General features: G+C 36.3%; 1 protein-coding gene across 1 annotated transcript in view; it reads right to left on the bottom strand.

Annotated features, from left to right (window-relative positions):
• The window catches only part of LOC150076120 (SUZ RNA-binding domain-containing), a 47,446-nt gene extending 22,080 nt beyond the window's left edge, over nt 1-25,366 (bottom strand). Inside the window, exons 1-2 of the mRNA XM_090387262.1 lie at nt 25,290-25,366; nt 9,999-10,051 (exon numbers count right to left, since the gene is read on the bottom strand). Of these exons, the coding sequence (XP_090243388.1) occupies nt 9,999-10,051; nt 25,290-25,349 (113 nt within the window). The 5' untranslated portion in view covers nt 25,350-25,366. The remainder of the gene's footprint in view (nt 1-9,998; nt 10,052-25,289) is intronic.
• Nucleotides 25,367-25,661: the final 295 nt, after the last annotated feature.

The raw sequence follows: 25,661 nt of genomic DNA on the forward strand, positions 1-25,661 counted from the left end.
ACCACCAATAACATCTTAAATGCCCTGTTCCCCAGTGAACAGCAATCTCTGGGCCTTCAACAGTTCGAAATTTACAGAGAAAATGAGAATTACAATAATGAAGTAATAAAAGCTGCTTCTTCCCAGATTCAGATAGACACCGCACTTGACTGCATAAAGAATAATAAATGTCCTGGATATGACTTGTTGGAGGGGGAGGCAATAAAGAAGTTTGCTTCTGCTAACCCAAATCATCTACTCCAACTTTTCAACCACTGCCTTACTCAAGGTATCTTTTCCACTCCTTGGAAGCAGGTAAATTTACGAATAATTCTAAAAAGTCCAAATAAACCCCCAACGGAACTTTGCCCCTACAGACCGATAGCCTTGCTGCCAGTCCTAGGCAAAATCCTTGAAAGACTCATACTAAATCAGCTTCTAGATCACTAACAACAAGTAGATCTTGACTCTAAAAATCAGTATGGATTTAAACCTAGAAACTCAACGAAGATGCTATCCATAGGCTTGTAAATGCAGCACAGAAGAGTACCGAGAAGTACATATTGGCATTATCTGTAGATTTTGCTGGTGCATTTGATAGTGGTAGCCTAGCATCCTTAGAAGGCAGCGCCATGCAAATGTTCCTAAAAATCTCTACGACATAATCTAAAGCTATTTAAGCAATAGGCAAGTTACTATCAGAACCAGTTATCAAAAAACTAGTAGACCTGTGATTAAAGGCTGTCCAGGGCTCAGTACTCAGTCCTTTTTCTGGACCATAGTACTGGATAAGTTCCTGAACATGGACCTATCGACATATGAAAGGACCTATCACCTTTGCCTATGTGGATGACATGATTCTTGTGATCAGAAGTAATTGCTGTGAGGTGCTTGAACAACAGGCAACAACCACCTTGCAAAGATTAACTGAGTGGACTGGAAACCACAAGCTCAAAATTTGTCAAAAAAACTAACCTGATTCTCTTGAAAGATACTCTGAGCTCTAGAAGACTTCCAGTGATTAAAATAGCTGACAAATCCCTGAAGATGGTCCAGGAAGTATAGTACTTGGGTATAACAAAGACTCCAAATTAACCTCTACCGACACCTGGAAACACTATCCAAAAGAGTAAGAGCTTATGCCATCATGATCTCAACGCATAAGCAGAGCTGACTGGAGATTAAGAAAACAGCTCTGATATACAAAGCAGTTTTCATCCCAGTCATTGCTTATGGTGATGGGGCTTGGTTTCACCATGCAATAATAGTAAGAAACAAAAGAAAACTAGAAACCATATAGTGTACAATACTGTTGACTAATACAAGAGCTTGCCGCATGGTAAGTACCCCAGTCTTGCAAGTCTTGGCAGGCACTTTACCTCTCAATCTAGTAGTAATATGCCGTGGTCTCCACTATAGACTCAGAAAAGGTATGCCAACAGAAATTCTGGGCATATCCTTAGGCCTAATTAATGACCCAAAGAGGGAAAGGAAGATAACTGCCACAGAATTTTAATGAATCTGGCAAACAAACTGAGACCAATCAAACAAGGGAGAGGTGACAAGGTTCCTCCCCAATGTGGGGTTGGTCTCTCTCAAGGCACCTCCCTGGTATGCTCCTGGCCTATACATTACTTTCTTCCTCACAGGACATGACCCATTTATAACCAAATTACACAAACTAAGGCTAGAACAAGATCCTAACTGCACCTGCAGTGCTCCAGAAAATTAGAGCCACTTGTTATATGAGTGCCCAATGTATCACAACCAAAGACGTCTGCTGATTTCTCGGATAAGTCCACTTCCACATAATCAGGAACATCTTGCTCATCACAGAGGAAGATTATTATAAAGAATTTACAGAATATGCAAAAATCATATTTGAAACCAGACAAAATAATCTTAGGGGCCACTTCCAAGGCACCCCATTACTAGCAAATCCACCTCAAGAGCAGTAAAACCAATAGTCACGTGACAAAACCAGGATAATCCTAACAGTGACTTCATTCCTCGGATTTGACAAGCTGAGTGCCCCTGGGGCAATTTCGTGTGCTTATTTTCTGGACTTGACCTACTGAACTTGACTTCTGGAGTTTTATGTTTGTGTGAGTCTAGGTGGTGCATGCCTTGCAGGTGTGAATGAACTGTGTGAAGCGAAAAGTCAGTTTGTTGCGTGTGTATGTGCGAAGCGAATGATTTTGTATGTGCAGTGCTTGTCACATTATGTATTATGTCCTTGGTTGTAGAATAAGTGGGTGGCTTTCACTGGGCTCCTGGCTGGCACCTGGGTGACAGGGGTGTATAAATTCCTGCACTCCTATGGTCCCTGGGATGCATGTACGACAAGTAAGGATGGGTGATTGAACATTTGAGTGCAGGGAGAACTAGTGCTGGCTGCTGGGCATGTGGGGCACCTGTGCTGCCTAGGTGAACCCCTAAGTGAATGTGGAGCATTAAATTAGCCTGCACGTGCATGTGCGTGCGCACACACACAAAAGGGGTGTCGATTGAGTGTGACCTGTGTGCTCACAAATGTATGTAAAAACAAGTACATTTGCAGGCCAAGTTGTGTAAGTGTAGTATGGATGGTTGTGCGACAGCTAAATAATGACACATGAAAAGTTAAAAAAAAAAAAAAAAGTGTGTTGTCCATATTAGGGGTGATGTCTGTATGAAAAAAGGAGTGAATGAGAATGGAAGATGTGGATATGCCATGTAAAGTTCTGTATGCACACTGAATCAATACAAAAAAACATCCTGTTTGCTTGTATGACTGGCAGGTGTGTAAATGTGTGCAGAATTTACAATGTATGTTATGTACTCGAATAAACAAGTACCTAATCCTGACCATAACTACAGGGAGCAACCACCTTTTAGAATCTCCCCCATTTCTCTTCTAATTCCTTTTCCTAGGCGGCAGCATAGTGTCGGATGCTGGTTCCAGCTGGTCTGCTCAGCATGGGAATGTCACTCACCAAATGAACATGGCAAATCCTCCCCATAGGGCACTCTAGCCCTATGACATTCACCCCTCCACCTCCCCTCCCATACTTTTCGCCTGGTGAGACCGACAACCCTAATTCTATCTTCATCTTAACAGTCCCCTCTCAGCAGAAGGTGAGCTGTTTCTGCAGCAGTGCCCCTCTACCCCCTTGTTCTTCTTAGTTTCAGGCAGAAGTCTCTTATCATCCACCTCCTGTGCCTTCCCCTTTTGTTCCAAACTAAAACTCACCCCCATGCTCCCTTTCAGATTTTTTTTTTTTTTTTTTTGTTCTCACTTTCACCCCTTCCATTTCCTTCTGTTTCACTATCTTTTTTCTTATTTTTTTTTCCTATTGGAGCCCTTCCTGACAAGCTCAGACGACGTCCAGAGTTTGCCCTTGCCCATCTCCGAGGTACTGATGGGCAACTGGGAGGGGGGGTGCCTTGATTTCTAAGCATCCCACTGCTAAGAGGCCAGATGAACATAACAACACAATCTAACACCTACACAATCTGGCCTTTACAGTGAACTGCATGACATGTCACTCTGTTATTCCTTTTTGTAACAAACAAAAAAGCTAATTTGTTTCATCTGAAATAGCCTCAGCAATAAAATTCACTGCATTATGTTCTTCAGTCAACCACGTTGGGACGTTCTTGTCTCTCCAGTGATAGTGACAGCATTCAGATATGGGCTCTTCAGAAACTACATTTGTCTGCATAGTCAATCTAAAGTAACTAATACTGCTAACATCTCCCCTTAGGCAAATCCATTATCCAATAAAAACTCAAGGCACTCGTGTGACCGGTTTCAAAATTAGTTGGTTCCATAATTAGACAGCATGTAGCCCTATTATCAACCTTGTGTCAAGCAACAGATTTGGAAGAAAATTCCCAATTAGAAACCTAACTTATGTTATATGTATACTAATCTCCCATTAGGTAGGTATCGTGAACCCAATATTATAATATATAAGAACAGGAGTTCAACCTCAATGCAGGTTAATGCAAAATTGATTACACTGCTTAAAATTTTGCATTAACTTAACCTGAATAATGTTTATTGGAGTGAATAAATTGCATAACCTCCTGCTGATCAAATTTTGAAATAATTTTTATCATCTAAAAAATACTCTCAAATATAGGGATTTCACTACAAAAATCCATTTTGTTTAAAAATTAATTTTTAAAAGTAGGAAAGGACTTTATAATCAACCTAAAACTTGTAAGAATCAAGAAATCTTTAAAAAACTGTTTTTAATTACTTCATTCATCTGTAAGTGAACATTTGAAACCAAAGGGTTCCTGGAAAAAGCTGTTCACTTGACTGACAAAGCATCATCTCATCCAAATGAGTTGGAACACTCTTGAAAAGGTGGTGGACCTGTTCAATTTTTACCTGAAAATGTCATTGCTTTAATCAAACCTATGGACAAAGGAGCACTTGAAAATTTAAAGCACCAATAGCATGAACATTTTCTTTGCCTTTTGTCTTCTAATTACAGAAGACAAAAGAGAAGTGAGAGAATTTTTAAAGATATGGACTGTAAAGATGCTGTTTTTTGGGATGCAGCGGCATCGGACAGAACACAGAATTAACGAAAACACTGCAGTAAACTTTAGTGTTTTCATTAACTTGATATATCAAATTATTAACCACATATATCAAATTGCGAAATATGTGAATAGGTTTGAAGTAGATAAAGTGGGTACGGAAGAATACACAGAACTGGGCTACAAAACCAGAGATGATGATGCAGTCATAGAGGGTATTACAAATCAAGAAACTCCTTAAGTGAATGAAGAGGGCAAGAGTGAATTATTTATTTCAAAGGGAAAAATTATATTTCCTCAAGTTCTAGAAGCAACATATCTATGTTGACCTTTTTACAACAGCTGTAAAAATGATGCTGACTATATTCACATTCTATATGTGTATAATATATAACTTCATTAAAGGGGAAAAAATTGAAAAAAAAAAAAAAAAAAAAAAGGTAATGTTTAATGACTAACTATTTGCGTATGGAGCCATAGCACAGCACATTGAATTTACGTGTTTCAATACTTTGTTTAAAATGTTTCTAGATTTTAAGTATATTTTTAAATGTTCTGAACCTAAATTTTAAAGTTAAAAATATTATGTTACCAGCAAAGTGCAGGATCCAGGCACCACACAGAATGCACAAAATAAATAAAATAATGAAATAAACTTTTTTAATCGCCCTGTGATACTCTTATATAAGTGAATCACAGTTCTTGAGTTTTATAGCAAGACATATGGGGGAAACCCACATAATTAATACCAAAGTTGCATCTTCAATATTAGTTTTGTCACGCACTGCACAGAGTAGAATAGATTTTAGTTGTACATTCTCATAAGGTTTTATGGTACTTGTCTATTACACTAGCCAACAAAAAATATTTTTTGTCATACCTCTGCAATGAAAATATGCGATTCTGGAGGAAATAAATGCACTGATTCCAAAAATCACCATAAAAAGCCTCTATCACATCTACATCAAAAGATGTACCAAAGTTTAATGTTAAAATAAAGGGATACATACGTATAATTCAAGTTTGTAATACAAGTGTAAAAAAATATTATACGTTCTCTATAACTCATTTAACTTTGGAAAAATTATCATAAACCATAGCGAAATAGTTATATTTCAATAATATATAATCAGCATACCTGTAATTGTCCTTAAAAATGTTTGCTACTACGGGATTTTCTCTTGTATTCCTGCTTACTCTCCCTCACAAGGAACCAGCAGTAATCCCCCCATCATTACAGGATCCCAGCAATTTTGGTACTGCTTTTCTATTGTGGAAATATCTTGATAAAACAGATCCCCTTGTTCATCACTCACATCTCTCAGATTTTTGTGGAAAAATTTGAGATGGGAATGAAGAAAATGAACTTTCAACGACATTCAACAGCCCATGTTTTTGTAGCATTCGAGTAAATTAGCCACCAACATTTCATAGTTTTCTTTCCCTGCTGGCAAATCATCACTCCAAAAAACAATGTACTACTGCCTTAAATGATCGCAAAGCTGCCAGTTCAACCCAACCTCCTTTAACTGGGTTTCAAACACATTGCCTTTCAGGAGTTTCCTAATTTGGGATCCTACGAAATTCCTTCCTTAAGTTTGGCATATGTTAAATTAAGAAACACTTCTCAAGTATGCAAATCTATTACTTTCTTTATCTGGAATTTTTCATCAATACAAGTTTGATGTGCAGAGGTGGAAGAACCTTGTTTGATTGCACTAAAGGAATATATTTTACATTACATTCGCCAGCTGTCCCACAAACAAAAAACAATATTTTGTGAAATCCCCCTGCAAACCAATAACCTTAAGATCACTGCACATGTTCCAACCATAATCCTGGTATTTTATAGCATGTAGAACCTTAGACATGTTTTCATGACTTTCTTTAAGTCCAACTGAATGAAACACAGGAACTGATGAAAATTCATTGCCATTATGAAGCAAAACTGCTTTTAAACTTAATTTTGAGGCATCTATGAATAAATGCCATTCATCTGACTTATGCACGACACCTAGTTCTTTCAAGTCCAATAATGTCTTTGCAAAAACACAAACAGTACTGTGTAGCAAAATATTTCAAAAACTTTTCATGTCTTTTTCGAAACACTGAAATCTTTATTCCTGCTGTGAGTATATTTCACTGCTATAACCTAGAATCTAACCGTTTAGCTCGTTCTTTCGGCAAATTTAAATCTCAAACCAACTCATTCAACTCATCTTGTTTGATTAAATGTACCTCACTACCTGAACTTACTGGCTGATAGTAAACATCTTGTGAAGTGGAGGCTTCCAGGGAATCCTCAACTTGATCACTAATATCTTCCCCACTACTGTTATCCCAACTTTTGGGGGGCAATGGTACTGGCAAATCATCACTGTGTGGAACAGGCCAAATTGAGAAGGTATATTTGGATATATTATAGTGTGTTTGCTTTTTTTAGACATACCATATATATTTGTAATACAGAAGTAGCAATCATTAATGTGATTGGATGGTTCTCGCCAAACCATAGGGACTGCAAAATGTAACACTTTGAGTTTGCCATGTAATCACATCCTAAGGTTTGTCACACAGGTAATACAACACTTGTGAGGCACCCAAGGTTGTCTTAATCACCAATTTTACATCTGAAATAAAAAGAATACGAAAGTTTTGTAATGCCATAGATATTTTTCCTTTGAGTCTTTGGGGTAAACCGTCCACAGACACAACAAAAATTGTCTGGATGATTGATACACTTCCTATGTGTCTGATTATTCATTGTAGCACTAAATGAATTTCTGAAAATGTAAATTCAGTTTTGAACACTACAATATAAAAACAACACAAATTAAATTTTTATCACTACACAGTACACAGACGTGGCAACTTACTAGTTCTACTCATGTGAAACACTGAAAGGAAAAATATTTGTGAATTGGCAGGTAGAGCAAGAAATTATTTTACTGCTACTGCAAGGGTTGAGAGCAGCACCCTCCTACTCTTGAGGGGCTGTTTATGTTTGGAGGACAGATTTATAACCCTGAGAACATGTCATGATCAGTTAATACTTGGAAAACCTTGGCACAGCCTACAAAAATCCCAACCAAAAACCTAAGCATGCTCTTTTCATATTGTAAATTGTTGCATTGGAATTTGAACCTAAGAACCATAGGTAGAAGTCTGATTATGTTTATCACAAGAAAACTTGAGGCCAGAATCGATAGCTAAAATTAAGAGAATTAGCTTATATCTCTTAAAATGAATCACTATGTCATACATTACTGGCTAGATTATACAAAATTGGCATATTTTGATAAAACATAACTCCCTCTATATTTAATAATGTAACGTGATGTGAAATATGTGAAATGACGTGAAATATCATGGTGATAACACTATCATGGTGATAATGTTATCCTTCCACCAGTGTAAGTTACAAGTAAGTCTAGTCTAGTTTAGTCAGTATATATCTATGTATATTTATTTATACACAAATATACACAGAATAGGTTAGATTAGGTAAGGTAAACTGCCGCCATTATCAATCCACTGCAGGATGGAAGCCTCCTCAACAATTCATGTTGAGGGAAACTATAATAAAGAGGTTAGATTAGACTTACTTAAAACTTACAGTGGTGGGAGGATAATAAACAAGTATCATTTTTGCTTTCTTATTATTAAGCTTTTTTCTTCTGATTATTTTTCTTTAAACATTCAATGAAAGAGGTGATAATTTCTGATTGTTGTACTCTGTCAACAAACCATATGAAACTATTTTATTTAAAATAACCAACTGTATTTTATAATTTCAGTGTCTGTAATTTATTCAGGTTAGAAATATCTAAAATATCAGTTTTTGATTAAGGTGTTATGCTAATATGAGTAATAAAGCATAGTATTCCTCCTTTCATCTCTCTTTAAGACTTGATAGAAGTTCAAAGAAGCTCTAAAGCATTGTCAGATTTAAGGCAAAATTATTTGGCTATTTTAACTTATTTCACAATAATTGTAATATACTTAGAACCAACAAACTATAATTTTGTCTTTTATGAAATGGAGTTAAGCATTTTTATTACTTTAAAATTATTCTTTTCGGTCATTTTTAAACAATTTTTTTAAAACAATATTGTTACAATGTCGTCTTCTTTGTACATTTGAACAGAGGAAAAAAAATTAAAGGAAAAATATGTATTTGTAGCCATGTTATTATGAATTATAGACATACAGTCTGGAAAGAGTCCACAACTATTCAGACCGAGGGTTCTAAAACATTTATCTCCGTTGCACATGCAACGTATTCTGGATGGGGCAGATGCACAATCATAAAAACAAGTGCTATTAAATATTTTTAAAAATGCATAAAGCATGCAATAATTAATAGCAGAAATTGGGTTGAAAACAAAAGAAATTTAAAGAGCAGATGTTATCTTGCCTCAAGCCTCAATCTCTCTAAATGTTACTAAGTGGGATACCTCAATGGACTCTTGGAAATATTATTATTATTATTATTAGCCATATGGTCAAGGAAGCCTGAGGCTTTTGCTGCACCATCCAAAAAAAAAAAAAAAAAAAAAAATTGAGTTGCTCTAAGTGAGAGAGAGAGAGAGAGAGAGTCAGAAGCGAATCACCAAGAAAGAGAAGAATGATGATATCCAGCTCAGGGCCCTGGGTGTGCCAAGCCCATACTCGTTAGATGTACGTTCTTGTTATGTACCATATGTAGTAATAAGTTTGGGGTTCCTGACGTTTCTATCACACTGGCTTGTGTATACATAACCGCAGTAGAAAATAACTGCTTGTTCGATTGTAGTTACTTATTGTTTTCATAAGGGCGAAAGTTCCTTGACAAAATCGGAAGGGTTATAAATGGGGGTTGTAATCCATGGCAGTGTTTCTCAAACGGGTCTGTGTTAATAGTTATAATTAAAACGAAATATCCCTGTATAAGAAACTCCAGCACTTATATTTTAAGATATCATTGTTTGCAGAAGTTGATAAAAGGGGATTGATGACTAAGCCCATAATTATCAAAGGTACCACTTTCGCTTGAAGTGATGGCACCCACTTGTTTTCTTCCCTTCGAATTTATGATTTTATCCGTTTGTTGTATAATAGTGACTACTGTCTTGTCTACTATATGTGTTTTAGGTTCTTTTTTATAATGATCCATAACAGCCGAAAAATTAGCATAAAATTTGTCTGCATTTATTCAGTTAAAGTGCATAACTCGACCAAGGTCGAGTTATATCAGTGACTACTGTGATGTCCATGGGTACCACTCAGAGAAAACCAATTTAGACCATAAAGAAATAATACTATGTTATGCTGAAACTAACTTCATATTTATCTGTTGGTTAGCTCACATTGTTCACTTTTACAACAAAAATTTAGAATGATTTTTTGGCTCTCTCAGCAAGTATGTCCCACCTTACTAAGTGGGTATGCAACAGTTTGGAAATATGGCTTACAAAAATCAAAAAAGTATCAACATTCTGTACCTGGTGCTCTTTGCTGTTCTAACTTGCAACTCTTCTAACTTCTTATCCAATACCTAGAAAGTAAAACAACACTAGTTTTCTTGTTACAGCTATCACAAATACTGATTAAAATAAAATTTAATAACAATATTTACAACTATCATATTCTGTTACTCTAAAAAAATAAAGTAATAATTTTGTATTATTATTTTACTGTAATGGAAATATAATGTACAATAAAATATTATAATAATAATAAAATTCTTTAATAAATTAACTGGTATACATTTTTGATTCCCTGCACAGATAACCAGAAGAATTTTACAAAACATTCACTATACAAGTGACCAATCACAAAAATACAAAGTTCAGCTACAAAGTAACCATTAAAGACAAAATATCTGAACAGGGAATTAATCTTAATAAAAACAAGACTACAAATTAAGCATAATATAAAATGACATTAGCATACTAGGACCGGCACTTGAACACCTGTCCTTTACATACAGTAGGATAGCCCAAGAGGTGGTCATGATATCACATATCAATCGACCATAGGCCTGAATTATTATCGACCATAGGTCTATTCAGACCTATGGTCGATAATAATTCAGGCAGCAATAATTCAGACACAGGTCTATTCAGACCTATGGTCGATAATAATTCAGGCAGCAATAATTCAGACACAGCATGGGTTTGTTAAGGGAAAGTCTTGTCTGACAAATTTGATAGGATATTATGATGTGGTTACAAAGGAACTGGATGCAAAAAATAATTTTGGTATCATATATTTGGATTTCAGGAAAGCTTTTGACACTGTTGCGTATGAAAGACTATTGTACAAACTGGAGCAGAATGGTATTAACGGTAAGTTGCTACAATGGATAAAAGGATGGTTAAGTGGGAGAAGACAGAGGGTGGTAATCAATGGGTGCTGCTCTTCGTGGACTAATGTTATTAGTGGAGTCCTACAGGGTTCGACATTGGGTCCACTGTTGTTTTGTATATTTATCAATGATATTGATGAAGGTACATTAGGCTTAATGTCGAAGTTTGCAGATGATACAAAGGTTGGCAGGGTTGTTAATGGCAGTGTGCTACTGCAACAGGATCTAGATAATTTGGGCAGATGAGCTAAGAAGTGCCAACTGAAGTTTAACCTTGACAAATGCAAAGTACTGCATATGGGTAGAAGTAACCCCAGAGAAACGTACAACTGTGTGGTACTACACTTAAGATGGTAGAAAATGAAAAAGACCTGGGAGTAATTGTGCAGTCAGATATGAAGTTTTCTGAGCAATGCAGACAGGCTGCCAGGGCAGGTCATGGGGTTTTGTCAATGATATATAGGAATTTTGCTAGCAGGGAAAAGGAGGTGATTGTCCTTCTGTATAAGGCAATGGTCAGGCCACGCCTTGAGTACTGCGTACAGATCTGGAGGCCTCATTTTAGGAAGGATGTAGATTTACTTGAGCGTGTGCAGAGAAAGGCAACAAGATTGGCGAGGGGAATGAAGGGATCCTCTTACCAAGAGAGGCTTAAGTTCTGCAAATTGCAGTGGCTGAAGACTAGGCACCTGCGTGGTGATCTGATTGAGGTGTATAAGGCCTTGAATGGGTTGAGCATGCTGAATTCTGATGGGATCCTTCCACTTGTTTAGATTACAAACCTAAGGAGGCATAAATTCAAATTAAGAAAGGACAGATGTAGAATAGATGTGCGGAAATTTGCCTTTAGCCAGCGGGTGGTTAATTGCTGGAACAAACTTCCATCTGTCTTTGTGGAAGTTGATAGGTTGAATAAATTTAAGGAGGAATTGGACAGGCATTTGGAGGGAATGGTGTGATTTTTTTTTTTTTTTTGGGCTGATGCTGCATAAGCTCATACACTTGCTTTCTTGCATCACATGCCACTACTACTAAGTCAATGTTGAGTGAGTTGAGAGTGTCTATTGAAACTCTGGAGCCATGAGCACAAAGAGGGGGTACTGCGGAGGTGTCTTCTGGCAAATGCCAACCAACCATGTTCCAGATGTTCATATGATTATGCCTTAGATGAACACAGATGAAGGAATGTCTTTATTTTTGCACATGGGCTCTGTGGACTGCAGGCGTGTATTGCAGGTTGGAGCATAGTACAGATTTGGATGTCGTGTAGATCTGGTGAGAACACCCATTGGCCCAAGTTATATAGAAAGGCACCTGACAAACATTCAAATTTATTTTGTTTTCTTTTCACTAATTTAAAAAAAAAAAAATTCATGTTTTGAAAAAGGAGCTGATAAATCCAGTTCTACTTCAGCAATGCTGGATGCTCTACAATTTCCTATTTGAACAAGATGTGTTCCATTAGAATCAAATTTATACCAAATCAAGTTATATTTTTCATACATTTTAAAGTTCAGAACAGTGTAGAAAGATGAGCTGGTCATTTTGTTGTAACTGGAGCACTGGTGTATCAATATCAGTGGAAGACAGCTGGGTGGCTATGGCTCTGCTCAACAACTCGAGTCATTAGATTATTGACAATGTGGGTCAGTCAATTAGATAGATGACTTGAGTTACACTCCCACTGGCCATTACTGGTTTATAAGGTAAAATTAAAAAAAAAATACAATTATAAAACTGCTCATTTTGCACTTTTAGCTGGTATAAAATTTTTAATATCAATTGCTAATCACAATTTGACTGAGGCTATAAGGCATGTTGTGTAGCTGTAAGTAATTTCTTAAATAATGTTACCAAAGGCAGTGTCTATGTGTAATGCTTTTGTCTCACTATATTTCAAGAAATGCTCAACAGACTACAATGATAATGAAAAACTGAAGTAGAACATATGACCAACAATTTTTTGTTCCCCATTAAAGAGTAGGAAAAAAATATTTATTGAGATATAAAAATAAAAAATTATTTTATTTTATTAAAAAATACTCAATAAAAAATTTATTGAGAATATATGTATAAAAATACAATTTTGCCAAATAAAAAAACACACTGCTGCCACTTTATTGAGACGATGAAACATTCCAGTGGACTGCACTGTTACAGATTATACTGTTCTATTTCTTCAGGCCAGAAACCAAAATACAATCAAGCCAAGTAAACATGCAGATTCACCATCACCAAAAAAAGTAAAGTATCCCATCATCAGTGGAGAAAATTTTACATACACATTTGGAACAGACTTGAACCATATCAGTGTACCTTGGACATGAGGGAACCACTGTAACAGAAAATAGCTGTCTAATAAAACAAATATTGCTAATAAGACTAATACAAATATTCTTGAAGAATGCCTCCTTCCAACCAATGCATAAATAAAACATCCAAACTGAAAACTTGGCTGATTCACACACTTTGATTCATCGCTTCACCTAGTCAAATGCATGAAAATTTACCTCATAATACATTGAGCAATTGGTACATCCTGTGCATTTGATTCTCCAATTTTCCACTTGGAAGATATCCATCACTAGGTAGGAATTTTCCAGTACACAGAAACCCAATGACATACATGCACAGATGAGTAGACCCATCAAAGAGAACTGGATTCACAAAAGCAAGAATAAACTAAAATACAGTTTATGTAAGTAGAGACCAAGAAATATAGGGAAGCCAAGTTACTCTTTCCACTGCCAGAAAGGCACCAATCCTGGAATCTTCTATATTTCCCTACACACTATGAACCTTGACCATATCTTCAAATAGACCTCTGGGGTTGGGAATATTCATGTTTACAATAACTGTACAATCCTAGAATACCACTCATGCTCCTGAAGAAACGTGCTGTGAACCATGATTGGGTTTTTTTTTTTAGGAGCATTAGCAACTAAGGCCATATTGCTCGGGGATATGCGGTGGTCATTCTCTGACCTTTCCGCATCCTCTGTATTTGGTGGTCACGGGCTCGAACCCTCGTCTAATCAAGAAGTGTGTGCTACGCACTGCTGCTTCTGCCCACCTGGCTACAGAGGCACCTGTGAACCATGAGCCTGCTGATATTTAAGGATGTACTGTACAATAAGCTTCACTGTTGAAAAAGGAGGCGGATGCCTCTGAAAGCTTCGGTATTTTATTACTTTTATTGGTGTTTTATTGCTTTTATCCGGTGTTTTATCTACAGTTTTGTTTTATTTTATTTTATTGTATTTTAAAATTTTATATTTTTATTGTACAGACAGGTATCTCATTTTATCAGTTTTATCCAGTATAATTATATTATTCATTCTACTTATTTCAGTTCATTTTTATCTTAATACAACACAACTCTAATTTATTTAATAACGGTTGGTGTAGGATTGCACAGTTATTGTGAACCTTGACCATATATGGAGGCAGCATATTTCAGTAGTCAACAACACTCTGTCCAAACAAACTTCCTAAGGAGCAGTCTATTAGTTCTCCCCCCCCCACAGTTTGTATTTATACCCCTAGTGTCCTTTTTAATATGAAAATTATACCATTATTCACTCCATCCCTACCTCCCAAGTTGCCCCGGTTTTCAAGTTCTGCAACCTACATTTTTGTTGTCACTTCAAATTAGCGTCCCTCTTCTTCTCAAACAGTCAAGTAGTCCGTCTCTTGATTCTCTCAAGAAGGTTATTTCTTTAGATGCAGTCTCTGGACCATAATCATAGCCAACTTTTGACTTTGAAAAGCTCTGGACTTGGAATTAGTATTAGTAGTGGAAATCAGGAATAAATAATTTTTCTAAAAGTCCAAAGTCTCCTGTTTATAGAACAGTTTCAAAAAAGACGGAAATTAAATTTCACTGACAACATATGCATTTTATATTAAAATACAGCCATAGGATTATCATGTAAAACAGCAAGATTTCAAATGTTAACATTTGAAAAGATAAAAAAAAAACCACAGATAAAAGAAAAAAAAAAAAAAAAAAAAAATTAGTACAGTAATATAAGCACTTATCACAATCTGAACAACATATACAATACATGAAAAAAGTATTCCGACAACCGTCAACAAATATTGTGCAATGTGCACCAGAAGTTTCCCATGCATGTATTATCGGCTAACATGTACCAATATCAATTTCGCAAGTCTGCCTATGCAGATACAGTAGACATCCTGGAGTTGAACTTACAAACTTTCAACACAGGCTGGTGGTCTGACACCAATAACTCTTCTGTATATGTAACCAAGACTTGTCTGAACTTCCCAAAATCCACAATGGTAGATTATTCAGAGATGATAGACCATATATAATACCTCAATGAAAAAAGTAGTTTGTGCTTTATGCATGTTATCTGTGGAAGCGTTGTGGAGCAGATCCAAGAGGGCACAGGAACATCCATCAGTATGTCAATATTCTGTAGGGAGCTGTATGGCCTTGCATTCAGCAGTAGCTGCACTGCAAGTGAACCCAAAATTGCACAGAGAGCACTTCCCACTGGCTGTGATTATGAAGCTTGGTGGAGGCAGTCATGGTACAGATCTGTTTCAGATGGTTCAGACTTGGTCCATTGTTGGTAGTGCCTGAAACCATGAAGTGCATCTGTACAGCCTATTTAGATGTTTTGGACAATCTTATGCTAAAGTTCCTTTTTCTAGTACTATGGAAAAGGACCCTATCTGTCAGTATCAATATGAGAGTACTCCATGTCATATAACAAAAGTTGTTATATCACATGTGGGGGTTTTCAACATCACTATCCACAATGTTTAACTGACCAGCTTGGAGCACTGGTCTACAACCAAAAGAGCCTTCATCCAAACTAGCTATGGTGACTACTTTGAGGGAGAATTTCAGCCAACATGTACTAGAAGTTGGTAGAAAGCATGCTTAGCAGAGCTGAGGCTGTTACACAGACCAAAGGCAGCCCTACCATGTATTACATTTTTTCAATTAAAATTCCTTTTCTGCAACTACATGTGCACTCAAGCATTTTTGGCTATATAGTGTATCTACTGATCCCAAGGGGCTCACATTTGGTGAGCCCTTTGGGATCAGGACCCTGGGCTTGGCACACCCAGGATCCTGAGCTGGATATCATTATTCTCTTTCTTGGTGATTCCTTTCTACTTCTGACTCACTCTCTCACTCTCTCTCTCTCTCTGAGTAACTCAGGAATTTTTTTTTTTTTTTTGGCTGGTGCAGCAAAAGCCTCAGGCTTCCTTGCACTAATAGTTAATACTAATATAAATACAATATTATATATTATATTTATTATTATTACTTATATTACTGTATATATCAGTATTGTGTTACTTACTTAATTACTAATTTCTTATTAATTAATAAGTATCCTATCGTAACTAACCCAACATTAGCTAATATTAAACATTTCTAGGTTAATATATAAAGAAGCATTAAATTAATAACTGCAATTGTGTGTATTTAAAAGATTATCGTCAAATCACTGTTAAATGCTTGAGTTGCTTGTTTTCCTATTCTTTCATTAATTAAGATAAAACAACAAAATATTAAAATATGCTGATAATGGCAAGAAAACTAAGCAAAGAATAACAACTCCCAAATACACGTGGTATCAACCATTACTCCAAGAGTATGAAAGGAGTTCCGTTTGGAAGTTTCACGTTTGAACATGAAACTATAAAAATGAAAAACAAAAGTGTACTCACCACATTCAACTTAATGCTGACTGGTTGCCAATCACAAGCTACAAACCAAATTATCTGTTCTGAACAAATGAAATACAAGAGTTCCATAAATTCTTAAATGAATGTCATTTTTTTATTTATGAATACATAGCACACATGCCTTAATAAAACTATATTAGCATTTTTTTAATTACTAAAACAAATCTTTATTAAAGAACCACTGGATGTTGAATAACCCAAGGGAATTTTAAGATTGGTGGCAGGCTACATCAATAAGTATAACCTCAATACAGTAAACCCCCGCTATTCGTGGGGGTTACGTTCCTGAGAAATGCCGCGAATACCGAAAATGCGAATACTGAGTTATGGCTCCCATAGTAATAAAGGGGGTTCCGTTCCAAAGTATGAAATACTGTATATAAGAAAAACTACTCTAAAATTTTGTCTATGAATGTATTATATGTACCTTCATAATATGACTATGTACATAGACAGTACATAGTGAAATGCAAGCATATGGCATTGAAATGAAAATAAGAAACAATTTAATATTAAATGTAATATTTATTAGAAATTTAAAACCAGCACCTTTGCTAACTAAAAAACTTATCCCGCCAGTGATATCACCAGTTTCGCTAAAGTGTTGATATAGGAGTTTTGCCTTTTCACGAATGATGAGTGAACTTAACGGAATTTTACTTTGAGTTCGATCTTCTATCCACAGATTTAAAACTTTTTCCATTTTTTCTAATTTAACATCACGAGTTACAGAGCAAATTTTTGAAACAATTAGCGCGTTTTCACGGACACTACGGCGGATTTTTTCTTCCAATTTTTTGATTGATCGTACCGTTGACTCATTGATTTTATAATGTTTTGCCACTGAGGAGATACTTTCACCATTAGAAAATTTATCCAATAACTCAATTTTATTCGCTAATGTCATCACCTTCTTTGATCTTTTCACATTTCCCTTGTTATTTGTAACCATATTTTTGTATGGGTTAGAAAGAACTTGTCCACAATCAAGTCACTTTCTTCCATTAACACACTCGAAAAAGTGTTTTACACTGCAAAACGGTAGATTTATCATTTTTGTAAGTAAATCAATTTATAAATTGATAAATTTATTCAATTTATAAGCATATAAATTAAAAGCAAACGACAAAACCTTCCATGACAAGCGCATAACACGTACTGAACAAAGATTAGCGAGAAACATCCACGCTCGCAATTTTGTCACCCCTCTCCCCCCAACTACTAAGCACTGTTTTGACCGGGAAAGATAATTTTAGCCACGCCCATGTATTTTTATGGCGGAAAATGTTCACGGAGCTTTAAAATTCACATTTTTTTAGGTTTCATTTTATATTAAATCAGCGACCGCGAATACAGATACCACGAATAGCGGGGGTTTACTGTATTTGGCAAACTGTGGTCCATGAGTTCTTCTGTGTGGCTCTCATCTATATTTATGTTTACTGAAATGTTGCCCATCTACGATTTTCATAACAAAAATTATATAAAATCATAGAATAACAGGTAACAAAGAGGAAGACTGATAGCAGAAAGTACTTTTTTTCTTGATCTACTAGTTGTGCTTGAAGGTCAAAGTTGAATGCAGCTCATTAGTGTCAAAAGGCTGCTGACCTCTGGTAAAGAGAAATAAATCAACGATTTAGAGAAGATTATCAATCTGCACTACTGAAATCCCACAAAGGCAGATCTTTAACTTACACAGAACCAAAATCAGTAAATGCTGATGTTATTGTTATGATTATGGGAGAACAAAAAACTGTTAGAGAAGCTGTAGCCACACTGGCTTCAAAAAAAAAAAAAAAAAAAAAAGAACAAAACATTACAACGTACTAGATTTTAAGCAGTTTATGCATGCTTCAGATTTTCTATACCAACATGTTAGACAGGTAGCAAGAAAAAGGACCATTCTTGATCTAATTATCAGAAATGACTTTTTATGCACTAAGAATCTTCAGATAAAGGAACCACTAAGTAGCAGTAATCATAGTGTGTTAATGTTGGATTTATTTAAAGATAACACTGTCAAGAATAAAGGGAAGGGATTTTGCTTTCTCAAAAGTAGCTACAATGCACACAGACAGTTCTTAAATTCTTTTCAATGGGACTGACAAATACAGTAAACCCTCATTAAACCGGACTAATAGGGGCTGAGAGGTGTCCGTTTTAATTAAAGTCCGGTTTATAAGAAATCCGCTTTGTAATGTATACCTGGTTCAATTGATAACTCTCCTTTTGAATAAAATCATTCAGTTGTTTCCTGAAAGGCTCAACAGCTTCAAAATCAGCACTAAGAATTTCCCCACGTTTTCTTGTCTGAAATGTTATGCCGTCTTCTAAATCTAAAAAGCCAACCTGAGCTCGCCTTAAATTGTTAAATTCCTAACTGTTTAGCCAGTCTCTCCGCCGCTGCTTGAATTTCTATTCCTCGCACAGCCAAACCAGATGAAAGATGTTGGGATAACCATTTGTACACAGCATCATCTAGTGCTTTATCAGTAGACATCCACATTCGTTTAACTTTACTTTTTTCTTTCTCCACATTAAACTTGAGAAAAAATTACGAATTTCACTTTTTTTCTTTATAATGTCCGACTGTTTGTTTTGCGACTCAAGACAGATGCTGGACACTGAAGCTCCTTTTTCAAATTTTTCTATCACCGATAGTTTATCGTGAAGAGAAAGTGTTTTATGCTTATGCTTCTGTCCTATACTAGGCTTGCTTAAAGACATTGTTTAGTTGCACAGCACAAACAACAAAAGATAGAAGCGCGTAACTGTGGAGCAAACTACAAACTGTCTGAACTGCAGCCAGGAACCAAGGTTGTTTGTGCAGCGTGAGTCATCATGGCCCAATGACCTCGGACACAATACATATGACCTTTGAGCCCGATCGTCATTTGATTTTTATACTTTAAATTTTTTTTAGAGCTGTCCGGATTAATGTAATGTATCGACAATTGGCAGCATTGTGGGAGTGGAGAGTTTGAACAAATTTATGAAATGATTATATAAATTATTACAAGAGGACAGATGATGTGGGTAAGTTTTTCTTTTTTTTTTTTTTTTTTTTTTTGACTAATGCTGTATATTTAACCCGGGAGGAGGGGGCCTCACATCTGGTGAGTATGGGCTTGGCACACTCAGGATCCTGAGCTGGCTGGATATCATCATTCTTCTCTTTCTTGGTGATTCCCTTCTGACTTGTTCTCTCTCTCTCTCTCTCTCACAGAGTATTTTTTGGCTGGTGCAGCATAAGCCTCAAGCTTCTTTGTACCATATAGCTAATACTAATATGCTTTCTTCCTTGTGTCATTTTCCACTAATAATACTAATTCCAGAAAAGAAATATGCCATCTAAATGGAAAACAAATAACTAACCTCTCTTAAATATGTAGTGGGCCAAACCAAAAACTGGTTAATCTTTAGAATATGAGGTGCAATCCCATAGATATTTTGCAACTACAAATGATGGGCAGGTCTATCTCCACCCACCAGTTTGCTATAATTGGAAGATCTAGTCCTGTGAGTGATCTTCCACTTTTTTCATTGAATGTGTGACAAAGACTGCGTACTGAAGGCTACAGAAGTGAGGTTTTTTTTTTAATAGATTCCCTTTTTGATTAGCCAAAAAAGGTTAGGTAAGATTATGCCACTAATTTGGGATGGATTCAAGAAAACAACTGTGGCCGTAGGCAATACCATACACTAAAGATTACGGACACCATTCTTTCCTTGAATCTGTACCAAATTAGTGGCATAAACTAACATAACCTTTTTATTAACAGGATATAAAAGCCATAAGGGAGGAAAAGTAAGATGGGTATATTATAATATACCCATCTTACGAGTACTTATGGACTTCTTTAGGTCCTAGTTATACAGGCAGATGACAACAGAAACTGATAGCTCTGCCAGCCATGGGTTTGGTATTTTGTAGGGGTTTAGCCCTCGACAAAGTCCCTTGCAAAGTATCTTTTCCCATGGACGGCTATTTATATATAATTTTTATTGAGTGTAATATTTATGTTTAACCATTGTTGCCTAGGGTCCGGTTAGTTCATGGATTGCTTCGTGTTTTTAAACGACAGGAAGGCCTCTACATTTTAACGTTATTTCATTATGCCATAATGACGGATGTAATGTTCTATCGCAGATGGCATTAATCCGATTGGTTAATATTATCATATATATCTCTGTTCAATGCTTTAGTAATTATAGCATTAGTAAATATAACATCACAGTTCCACACTTTAGTAATTTGATTCTATATATATATATATATATATATATAAACACCCTTATAGAAATCAATATTTTCACAAAAATAATATGCATAGAGAATTCTATATTATTAAAGTATCAACACATTTCACTCTACACACATTCCCATGTGTCAAATGGAGTTTCATAATAATAAACTGCAATTATTTAATATGTAATGACACATATAATAAAAAGATTAAAGAAATTTTTTTACTTCTAAAATTTTACCTATCTATCTAGTGAAGTGAAGACATTTTTGCACTCATTTATCAACCCAGATGAAAATGTGGCTATATATGGACTGGTTTTGGCATTAGCAAATAATGAAAGAAAGCAAGCTTATACAGGATCAGCAAAAAAAAAAAAAAAAAAGAAAGAAAAGAGATATCTCCCATTTTACCCATTCATCTTGAATTTATCTATAGTAGTAATGGCATGTGATGCAAGAAAGCAAGTGCATGAGCTTATGCAGCATCAGCCAAAAAAAAAAAAAAAAAAATCACACCATTCCCTCCACATGCCTGTCCAGTTCCTCCTTAAATTTATTCAACCTATCAACTTTCACAACGACAGATGGAAGTTTGTTCCAGCAATTAACCACCCGCTGGCTAAAGGCAAATTTCCACACATCTATTCTACATCTGCCTTTTCTTAATTTGAATTTAAATGGGGGTGGTTGTGCAGGCAGATATGAAGTTCTCTGAGCAGTGCAGACAGGCTGCAAGAGTAGCTCATGGAGTATTGTCAATGATATACAGGAATTTTTCCAGCAGGGATAAGGAGGTGATTATTCCATTGTATAAGGCAATGGTCAGGCCACACCTAGAGTACTGTATACAGGTCTGGAGGCCTCATTTCAAGAAGGATGTAGAGCTGCTGGAACGAGTACAGAGAAGGGCAACAAGATTAGTGAATGGAACAAAGGGGTGCTCTTACGAAGAAAGGCTTAAGTTTTGCAAATTACAGTGTCTGGAGACTAGGCACCAGCGAGGTGATCTGATAGAGGTGTATAAAGCCTTGAATGGTTTAAGCATGCTCAATGCTGATGGGATTCTTCCTCTAGCTCAGAAAAATCACCTGAGAGGGCATAAATTCAAATTGAGGAAAGACAGATGTAGGATAGATGTGCGGAAATTTGCCTTTAGCCAGCGGGTGGTTGGTTGGTGGAACAGACTTCCATCCCTTGTGGTGGAGGTTGATAGCCTAAATAAGTTTAAGGCTCAGCTGGACAGGTATTTTGAATGAACAGAGGGGTGAAGTGGAAGTGGGTTTTTTTTTTTTTTTTTTTTTGGCTGATGCTGCATAAGCTTGCTTTCTTGCATCAAATGCCTCTACTAATGCTAATGCTAATTTATGCCCCCTTAGGTTTGTAATCTGAACAAGTGGAAGGATCCCATCAGAATTCAGCGTGCTCATCCCATTCAAGGCCTTATACACCTCAATCAGATCACCGCACAGGTGCCTAGTCTCCAGCCACTGCAATTTGCAGAACTTAAGCCTCTCTTGGTAAGAGGATCCATTCATTCCCCTCACCAATCTTGTTGCCCTTCTCTGCACACGCTCAAGTAAATCTACATCCTTCCTAAAATGAGGCCTCCAGACCTGTACGCAGTACTCAAGGAGTGGCCTGACCATTGCCTTATACAGAGGGACAATCACCTCCTTCTCCCTGCTGGCAAAATTCCTATATATCATTGACAAAACCCCATGACCTGCCCTGGCAGCCTGTCCGCATTGCTCAGAAAACTTCATATCTGACTGCACAATTACTACCAGGTCTTTTTCATTTTCTACCACCTTAAGCGTAGTACCACACAGTTGGTTCGTTTCTCTGGGGTTACTTCTACCCATATGCAGTACTTTGCATTTGTCAAGGTTAAACTTCAGTTGCCACTTCTTAGCCCATCTGCCCAAATTATCTAGATCCTGTTGCAGTAGCACACTGCCATTACTGTCATTAACAACCCTGCCAACCTTTGTATCATCTGCAAACTTCGACATTAAGCCTGATAAACCTTCATCAATATCATTGATAAATATACAAAACAACAGTGGACCTAACACCGAACTCTGTGGGACTCCACTAATAACATTAGTCCACGAAGAGCAGGACCGATTGATTGACCCTCTATCTTCTCCCACTTAATCATCCTTTTATCCATTGTAGCAACTTACCCTTAATACCATTCTGCTCCAATTTGTACAATAGTCTTCCATGAGCAACAGTATCAAAAGCTTTACTGAAGTCCAAATATATGATATCAAAATTATTTATCTAAACTATCAACTTCCACAACATATGGAGGTTTGTTCCAGCAATCAATCACCTGCTGGTTAAACACAAACTTTCATACATTTATTTGCAACCATCTAAGGATGTTTATAAGCTTATATAAGGATGTTTGTTTATATATATAAACACCCTTATATAAATCAATATTTTCACAAAAATGATATGCATAGAGCATTCTATATTATTAAAGTATCAGCACACTTCGCTCTACACACTTGGAATACTGTGTTCAGGTATGGAGACCGCACCTAAAGAAAGACATTGTGCTTCTTGAAAGGGTTCAGAGACGGGTAACTCAACTGGTGAGATCGGCTAATGGACATCCATATGAGGAAAGACTTCGAATATGTGGGTTGCAGAGCTCGGAAACTATGCACCATAGAGGAGACTTGACTGAGGTGTTTAAGGCTCTGAGAGGAAGAAGTAAAATGAATGAGGATGAAATTTTCATGGTTATAAATGATTCTAGAACAAGGGGCCATAATTTAAAGTTACAGAGGGAGATGTTTAGACTGGATTGCAGGAAGTTTTATTTTAGCCAGCGAGTTATAAATTACTGGAATAAGTTGCCTATGTGGGTGGTAGAGACTGACAGTTTAGGGAAATTCTAAGGTCAGATGGATTTCCTAAATGTTTCCCTCCTCACCTATGGGAGGAGGAAAACACTTAGGTTGTCCACCTCCTTTTCTCTTATTTATTATTATTATTTTTCCTTCTTCTTCTTATTATTATTATTTTATTCTTATCGTTTTATTTTATTTATTTTTGTTATTTTTTTTATTTTTTGGCAGGTGTAGCATAAGCCATAGGCTTCTTTGCACCATGTGGCCATTGCTAACAGTAATCTTTCTTCAATTTAAATTTGTGTCCCCTCATGTGCATGGTCTGAGCAAGAGGAAGAATTGCATCAGCATTGAGCTTGCTCTATCCATTCTATCAGATCAATCTCCAGGTACCTAACTCCAGATGCTGCAATTTACAGAACTGAAGCCTTTCTTGGTAAGATTACCCCTTTGTTCCCCTTACCAATCTCATTGCTCTTCTCTGTACTCATTCCAGAAGCTGCACATCCTAGAATGAGGCCTCCAAACCTGCATACAGTATTCAAGATGTGGCCTGACCATTGCCTTATTCAAATGGGATAATCACCTCCTTATCCCCGCTAGCAAAATTCCTGTACATATTGACAAAACCCCATAAGCTGTCCTGGATCCTGTCTGCATTGCTTAGAGAACTCCACATCTGACTGCACAATTACTGCCAGATATTTTCATTCTCCACCACCTGGGTGTACTTTTTTTTTTTTAAATTAAATTTTAAACAAACAGACGCCACTGCACAGTTCGTACATTACTCTGCAATTACTGCTACCTATATGCAGTATTTTGTATTTATCAATGTTAAACTTCAATTGCCATTTCTCAGTCCATCTGCCTAACTTCTCTAGATCTGTTGCAGTAGCATACTGTCATTAACCACCTTGCCAACCTTTCTATCATCTGCAAACTTGGACATTAAGCCTGAAATGCCTTCATCAATATCACTGATAAATACAGAAAACAACAATGGGGCCAACACCGTACTCTGGGGTAGTAAACTAGTAGAAGAGCAATGTGGATTACACTTGTTGGCACAGACAGGAAAACATTTTTATTTCAACACCATCTACAAACGATCACAACCAAGAAAGTCATAGTTTAAACGATTTCACAACTTTTGGGGAGAAATTTCTTTTTCCTAGTAAATAAACATAACACAATATAAGAAACTAAAAATTTTCATATCCCTATTGAAATGATTCGGCATTTTTATAAAACCAATAAACCATTAACAAATCTTACTAGCAAATGGGAAAACATTTTTATTTCTTAACCCCAAACGAGAATAATCGCGCGAAGAAATTTGACTTATACGGTACAACAGTCTTATGAGATAATTTTAGTTTCCAAGTAAATTGACATAAAACAACATTCCAGCATATTATGATTTCAAAGTAAATCAATGGATAATGTAGGCTTAGTAAATATTCCTACACTGCGATTTTCACTTCGCCCAGCAATGCTGATATATAAATCTAGTAACCACAAAGCGTTTAATAAATATAGAAAGCAATATACTGGGTATAAAAAAACTTACTCCATTTTCAATCATATCTTCCCAACTTTCACAGACATCTTCAGACGCGTCGTGAGCCATTTCCCACGACAAGCTGATGATGGCGCTGCTCAAGAATAAATATTAAGTTAAAGACCTCTATAGAGAAAGAGTAATGCATTTCATGTAACCGCTTCTCCATCCGCAAAATATTGGGACTTGACTGTGGTGGAAGGGACACCACGGACAATCTTCTTTGAATAATGAAAGGGAAAATAAACTTTACAAAAATTAAAATTTTTTTTTTACCTGTTAGAAAAGAAAAGCATAATATATTTTTTTTTTGGATACCCAAGTTTCCATTGCTAATTCTAACACACTAATTAATAGAATTTCGATTTGCCATCATTAAGC

Source organism: Mastigoproctus giganteus, chromosome 13, assembly GCF_048544385.1.
Source record: "Mastigoproctus giganteus isolate SK-2022 chromosome 13, ASM4854438v1, whole genome shotgun sequence".
NCBI lineage: Eukaryota > Metazoa > Arthropoda > Arachnida > Uropygi > Thelyphonidae > Mastigoproctus > Mastigoproctus giganteus.